Here is a 7,001-nt window from a genome sequence, read left to right as displayed (position 1 = left end):
AAGGTAATATATTAATATGATAAATGATTTATTAAAGTAACTAAATTTCTTTTTTTGTGACATACTGTACATGAAGACACGAACCCGACGCAGCACGAAACGATTCACGCGTGATGCAAATAAAATATGACTCAACAACGGCGTGGCAGTGAAGACAATGAGCGAAATGGAGGCAATATATGAAAAGTGTGAAATTGACAACCAAATTTTTAACTCTAATCAAGTAACAAAAATTAATAGATGAGGTATTGAATTAATTAAAATTTTGTCTCGTAGAAATAGAACTCTTTCCTTTTTGATCCGTCCCATAAAATAGAAACTTTTTATTTAAGAAAATTTCTTTCTCTCTAATAAGATGCGACATATTTTCCACTAACACACTTTTCTTTATATATCTCCCTTATTTTCCTAAATATACATTAAAATTCGTGTCATTTCAAAAGTTCGTATTTTTAGGGGTTGGAGGGAGTAATATTATTTATTAAGCGGCTGTCACTGTCCAACCCGAAACGTTACTACTACGATATGTTATCGTGTAAAGCCCATGAAACCGAAACGGAAAAGCCCAACAATTGAAATACTTTCTAGTTGGGCTTTTACCCAATAATATATATATGGAGAATATTAATATGTATCGTTAAAACATAAAAACAGAGGAATACTTCACCGAACTGCCGCAGCACCGCTTGAGGTAAGTTCTCAATTCTTCTCTACCCCTTTTGCTGAATTATTGTGGTCTCTCGAAATTTGTTGTTGAAGAATGAAGATGGAGTTAGGATTTTAGATGAAAGAAATTATTTGTGGTGAATTAGAATAAAGATGGAGTTGGGATTTGGGAATTGAGATGTGGTTACTGAATGTGAAAGTGAATGGAAATCAGAACTGCAATGTTAGGTCTGAAGCATTACAAATTGGTCAAATAGTATTTTGTCTAAGAGTAGTGACTGCGGGATTCAAGATTTCATGTCGTTGGAGCTCGATTCCGGTCAACAGAATTATGGTTTTGATAGGCATGGTTCGGTGATGAAAAATTAACGAATATGTGATTATTGCTTGCTAATTTAGGGCAATGCCTGAGAATAGTTAGATACTCCATAATTAGGCTGAGGCATGTTTAGTGTGATGTAACCTATTGAAGAATCATGAGGTAGTTTTGCTTGGATGTAACCTATTGAGGACTCGTGAGGGATAGTTTTGCTTTGAATGAACGGAACCAAGAAACTGGGAAATGCTGTGTGCGATTTTTATTTGTTTCTAGTCACGTTTTATATTCTCACGTCATTCATAAACGAAGCATATGTTTGACTATCATAAGTTACTCGGAAATCAATCTTATATTTTTCATTGCTTGCGTTGCTGCATTGCTAAATGTGTGGATTTAATTGACATCATTTTTGCCTATGTACTGTTAATTTTATCATTCTTGCCGACGATGATGAAAATGTGAAGAAACCAATTAGTGTTTTGTGGCTTCTTCTCGATATCTTGAATACATTGCACACAATGGTGCAGCTATGGTTTCCAGATTCCTAAAACCTTTATATGTTTTCCGACTTGTTATTTTCTCGTACTTCTTGTAATTTGAATTTGTGGATTCTAAGTAATAACAAGTTCTTTTGAAAAATGAAACTGAAGTGAGGAGCCGACAGATATAGAGGATGAGTAACATGGCAGCAGGTCCCTCAAAAGTGAGGCCGGGTTCATCACAACCTTCAGAATCCTCCAAGCGTAAACGCGGAATGTTTCAGAAGGATTGTTAGTATCTCTCTTCTGGAAATCTTTTGTTTGTGCCTTTAAGTTTTACTATGTTTTTGAGAGACTTACACACTTTTTGTTTATCTGGAGGGAGCAGTGCAGCATATGATGTATGGGTTCGGAGATGATGCTAATGTATGTCATATTCCCTTGATCCTTATTTCATTTGCAATGTACACTATAATATTTTTCCAGAGCAGAACCCTTGCACATTAATGTTGGAGTATGATTATAAAAATTGTACTATTGATTTTATAGTATGTTCACTCAATTCACGTGCACTAACGAAGTCACAATTATATAATCCTCATTTCCGGGGAGTTCAATTAATAAGTTGAATAAGAAAGGATGGGACAAACAAACTGGATCGTATTTGTCATACATAAGGATCAAATCATTTGAATTTAGTATGCAAGATGCATTTGGTAGCAATTTGATCTAAACTTGTAATGTCTCTTGTGTTGCTATTGTTATAATACAGCCCCTTCCAGAAACTGTTGCACTTGTTGAGGATATTGTTGTGGAGTACGTCACGGAGATGGCAAGTCTTGTTAAACTATGTTCAACACTCTCTCTTGATAATGTTTCAAAGAATTTCTCTTTTCCCTCTCTGGTCGTTCTTCTTTATGAAACGGATTGATTTCTCTATCAGGTGCATAAAGCTCAGGATATTGCATCCAAACGAGGAAAACTCTTGACAGAAGATTTCCTCTTTCTAATCCGAAAGGTAAGTTGCTATGTGGGAGATTTGATTTTTCTCTACCTACTAAGCGATACCCATAAAGTATTTGACTTCCACCATGAATGAGTTGAAGTTTGAGCTCTCTTATCTTCCATTTTTCAAATCTAGAACGTAAGCATAAAGGATTAGCTCATTGTCATGTCAGTTTATCATACACAACTGTGCTTGTATAGGATTTGCCAAAACTCAACCGGTGCACGGAGTTGTTGTCGATGAACGAAGAACTGAAGCAAGCAAGGAAAGCTTTTGAAGTTGACGAAGAGAAACTGGCTTCGACTGACTGATTCTGATATGCGTTATAAACAGAGTGTATTTTCAACAATTTTATGGTATGAATTTTGTTGTTAGTGCAATGATGCTTTGGAAGTCATAGAAGGAGAAATGCTTAAAAATATGTACTGCAATTAACTTCAGTTGAATTGGGTTGGCACTACGCAAAAATCAAAAATCAAAAATCAAAAATCAAAAATCAAAAATCAAAGAATTGGAAAAATTATTCTACCCGATTATCACTAGCAAAGAGATGACCGTGAGAATCGACTTTTAAGAAGCCGTGTTTGCAGAGAGATTATATATATAGATGCAGTAAATACGAATACCCACTATTTTATTGATTATTTTAGCTCGAAATAAAACGTGTTGGACTTTTTGAGGGGGCTTAAATGGCTGGGAGTTGATCCTATTGATTTTTGTTGGTCAGGAGAGGTCTGGAATCTGAATTTCAAATGCATGTAGATTTCCAAATTTTGGCATGTTATTTTTATTTAAAGAACTTATTTAGTTTGAAAAATACAAGCAAATTGCAATCAAGTTGTCACCCTAATCCATCATCTGTAACATATAAGTTGTTTGTAATCGACAAAAGTCGATTGAACGACCAAATGTAGGAGTCGAGTTTTCGATAGTACGAGGAAGAAAGAATCTGAATGGTTACATCTCTCCCTTCACAAAGTATCTCTACAATTTTAACAAAATTGTGAAGAGCATAAAAATGTTCCAACAGCTAAAGATTATGTAAAACTCAAATCGTGCTACAAAATAAAAATGTTATAGCTAGGGTAGTACTTCCTTGATCTTTGTCTTCTGCTCCTCCGTCAATGATGTCGGGAAAATAACCTCGAAGGCCACGTATAAATCACCCTTCTTGTTACTGAAATGTAACGGCATGCCTTCCCCTTTAAACTTCCTCACTTGCTTCGGTTTTGTGATTCCCTGTTACAAAATTTCAGATCATCTACATTTTTCTTTCTTAGAAATCAAAATGCAACAATAGAAGATCTTATAAAAAGATATGTGAGAATTGTGGCTTAAGAATGTTTCATTTACCTTGGAGCTGATGTCCACTAAATGCTCGTCGAGGTGTTTAACAGTCTTCTCAAAACCAACAAGGGCTTGAACCTGAGATAGAGAGGAGTTTTAATTTGACATCGGTCATTAAGCTTTGACAATCAACTAGTTCAAGACTGTCCAAATCCGAAACATTACCAAAGTAATAGTGACTGTTGTATGCAGATCATTGCCTTCCCTTCTGAAGCGGTCATGGGGTGCAGTACGTACACGAAACTACACATATAAGATAAAATCCGTCAGATATGTTCATTAATTGAAAAATAAAGAGGATTAATCCACTACCAGAAATTAAATTAAGGATGAGGATCAAACCTTAAGATCTCCTGCTTCACCATCAATTATCGGTTCACCTTCTTCATAGAACAGCACTTCCTATGAATAAATAACAGTGCAGAAAATGAGACATGTCTGACTTTAGTTGACAGACTCGGCAAAAAACATTATCAAAAGTTGCTGATTGCTTTTACTACAGAAGCATTTCAAGGAAAAGGACAAGTTTGTGTTCCATGCATACTGACTACTAGCCAGCCTAGTTGGACTGGTGCTTGGAGAGAGTGGGATTGATAATTCATAGTACGAGAGCAAGAAAGGTAAAAGCCGCCAATATAAGAAAGTTTTGCAGAAGCCCTGTTGGATCTATATTTAGAACCATGAGGTGGGGAGAAAGAATTGCTTACTTGTCCATCCTGCATTCCTTTCTCAATATCCACGGTGATAAAATCACCTTCCCTTTCATACTTCACATTTGGGCACTGTTCACATACCTGAAAAGAAACAAAACAGAACCTTGGTTGAGTGATACCTAGTGCTTCAAGACGTAGTTGCATTTACTCATTATGAAAGATATACCTGCTCCGTCATCTGCTGAAACATCCCAGGACCAATTTGTTTGTGGTAAACCTCATTTCTACAGTTGCAGCGCCTCTTCCCTGGGGCTGGTTTTATTACGTTTTTCACCCTCCAAACCTGATGGATTGCACATCTCAATTATTCGATTATGAGCAGCTATGCAACTGTTATTATAGTCCATTTATTTGTGTTTTACGAAAGTTCTTTTTACTATCATACGCATGTTTACATTCCATGCAGATTAAGACATAAATGGAACCAAAATGAATCAAATATCAAACATGTAAACGGGACATTCAGACTATGGACAATTCAAAGCAGCATACATCTATTTCTTCTTCTATATACCTTTAACCCTATAAAGCCACAACTACAAGAGAAATTTAATCTCAATAACTCAGATATGATCAGAAAGGGGAAGATACAACAGCCAATTTAGCAGTACAATATTCTATTTTGCATATTTATAGACATTATATTCATTAGTTCTTCACTTAATCACAAAATATATTTATCCAGAGGTATACGTATATGTTGTTTCCACATTCAGTACCTTCAAAGTACCCCCCATATACAGGTCTTCAAGTGTGGCGTCCAAATCAACAATAACATCATCACCTTTGACAACCCTCTCTTCCTCTTCAGCGGGACCTCCACCAAAGAAACTGCAAAGTGTTTCATTGTCAGAAAATTATCTCATGGAAACACAAACAAAAATTCAATTTCAATAACCAAACAAGGCAAAAAGGATAGGCATACATGAGCAATTTAAACCCAAACAGAAAGCATCAACACTACGACATGTCGACATATTAGCTTAGTGGACAAGTGCAGGGTGGTTTCTATTACACATTTACACTTCAGGGTGAATATAGAGTACAGAAGCAAGGACATACCATAAACTAACTGAATAAGGAGTAAAACCTAAATCCATGTTTGAAACTATCAATTCAGGACATTATTGATAGTGCAACAGCTAGATAAATGACTTTCAAGCCAACAAATTAGAAATAGTAAACCATTAAAAAGGCTTTATATATCTGATGGTACTAGCATGTGTTTCAATTAAATAAGTTTACAACTTTATGGTTTACTTTTTGCAAGTTCTTTGGCACTTCTCTCGCCTAACTCACAGGCAGAGATCAATATAGTATGCCTAGTTTTCATTATGTTTTTTCATGTTTTCTCATAATAGTAATAGTTAAGCTGCGTCCCTAAAAAGATGAATAATAGGTCAAGATGGCAGACAATCTATGTCATCTTAAAAGGTAATCTAAATAAGAGAAAGGCATGGGCTCTAACTTTCAATCTGTTGGGCAAGGTTGTACACCGAACTCCTTAACAAAAAAGAAAGCAATATAAAGTATAATGTACACCAAACATAAGCTGCAAAACGTCCTTCGTTTTCATAATAAAATCAAGCAGGTACAACTGATGGAGTAAACACACATAGACCAGCATAATGACCAAAACGAGAAGCTCAAATGAACATCAATATGTAAGCGCTTACGAGCTAAATATATCTTGAATGTTCATACCGCCACCTCCTCCTCTCCCACCACTAGCCGCATGCTGCTTGAGACCTTCCTCACCGTATCTATCATATATACCTCTCTTTTCGCTATCCGATAAAACTTCATAAGCTACAGAATCGGACGATGCAAAACAATCATAATCCTCCGAATAATTCATCAATGCCGAGTGATCATATCACCATTTTCCTAGTCTTCTAGCTAATTCAATTAATACAAAATTCAAATAACAAGTAAATCGCGACAAATAATACCATTGTTAATTTCCGCAAATCTCTTGTTCGCCTCCTCATTCCCTTGATTTTTATCCGGATGATACTTCAACGCGAGCTTCCGATACGCACGCTTTATTTGGTCATCCGAGGCGCCTTTCGGAACTTGGAGAACATCATAGTAGCTCTTCCTGGTAGATTCGCAAAATCAGTGAGATAAATCAAAACCGGATCCTGCAATCTATTCACAACAGAATCGAAAATCCTAACACTTACGCTGCAACAGCGATCAGGCAGTATAACGCGTAGCATAAAAACAGCAATAACTTTGATCTCCGATGCGCCATGACAGCAGGCACAGAAATAAAAAATTGCGACTGCGGAAAAGCTAGGGCTTCTAAACGGATCTTCACGCCAGCTTACAGAAATTACCGAGTATCTGGAATCAGTTCTCGATTGTAAACGAATGAGCGAATGCGTAAGAAATCGAACACCGACGAGAGATTTCTCTCTTTGCGACTGACAGAGAGAAGCTGAACCGTGGAAGAGAACGAGCTTTTC

General features: G+C 36.3%; 2 protein-coding genes across 2 annotated transcripts; one reads left to right on the top strand and one right to left on the bottom strand.

Moving 5' to 3' along the window:
- Nucleotides 1-645: 645 nt before the first annotated feature.
- On the top strand, nucleotides 646-2,959 carry LOC121811588 (transcription initiation factor TFIID subunit 13-like). Its single transcript, XM_042212452.1, has 6 exons — nucleotides 646-691; nucleotides 1,636-1,755; nucleotides 1,853-1,890; nucleotides 2,237-2,296; nucleotides 2,408-2,482; nucleotides 2,671-2,959. The coding sequence occupies exons 2-6, from the start codon at nucleotides 1,659-1,661 to the stop codon at nucleotides 2,779-2,781; spliced, it is 381 nt and encodes a 126-aa protein (XP_042068386.1). The 5' UTR covers nucleotides 646-691; nucleotides 1,636-1,658; the 3' UTR covers nucleotides 2,782-2,959.
- Nucleotides 2,960-3,366: 407 nt separating this feature from the next.
- On the bottom strand, nucleotides 3,367-7,001 carry LOC121742109 (dnaJ protein ERDJ3B). Its single transcript, XM_042135149.1, has 10 exons — nucleotides 6,717-7,001; nucleotides 6,483-6,631; nucleotides 6,207-6,339; nucleotides 5,250-5,361; nucleotides 4,697-4,813; nucleotides 4,525-4,611; nucleotides 4,160-4,219; nucleotides 3,983-4,060; nucleotides 3,824-3,895; nucleotides 3,367-3,709 (listed from the first exon to the last, which is right to left on the bottom strand). The coding sequence occupies exons 1-10, from the start codon at nucleotides 6,785-6,787 to the stop codon at nucleotides 3,551-3,553; spliced, it is 1,038 nt and encodes a 345-aa protein (XP_041991083.1). The 5' UTR covers nucleotides 6,788-7,001; the 3' UTR covers nucleotides 3,367-3,550.

Source organism: Salvia splendens, chromosome 7 (assembly GCF_004379255.2).
Source record: "Salvia splendens isolate huo1 chromosome 7, SspV2, whole genome shotgun sequence".
NCBI classification, from domain to species: domain Eukaryota; kingdom Viridiplantae; phylum Streptophyta; class Magnoliopsida; order Lamiales; family Lamiaceae; genus Salvia; species Salvia splendens.
The sequence above is the reverse complement of the archived record's forward strand: the minus strand, read 5'-3'. Positions and strand labels throughout refer to the sequence as shown.

Excerpts from the sequence above, each read along its gene's own strand:
- LOC121811588 (XM_042212452.1), top strand. The coding sequence starts at position 1,659 with ATGAGTAACATGGCAGCAGGTCCCTCAAAAGTGAGGCCGGGTTCATCA. Across the intron at positions 1,891-2,236 it reads GGTTCGGAGATGATGCTAAT|CCCCTTCCAGAAACTGTTGC; the intron begins GTATGTCATATT and ends GTTATAATACAG. Across the intron at positions 2,483-2,670 it reads TCCTCTTTCTAATCCGAAAG|GATTTGCCAAAACTCAACCG; the intron begins GTAAGTTGCTAT and ends GTGCTTGTATAG.
- LOC121742109 (XM_042135149.1), bottom strand. The coding sequence starts at position 6,787 with ATGGCGCATCGGAGATCAAAGTTATTGCTGTTTTTATGCTACGCGTTA. Across the intron at positions 6,632-6,716 it reads TGCCTGATCGCTGTTGCAGC|GAAGAGCTACTATGATGTTC; the intron begins GTAAGTGTTAGG and ends CGAATCTACCAG. Across the intron at positions 3,896-3,982 it reads CAACAGTCACTATTACTTTG|GTTCAAGCCCTTGTTGGTTT; the intron begins GTAATGTTTCGG and ends TCTCTATCTCAG.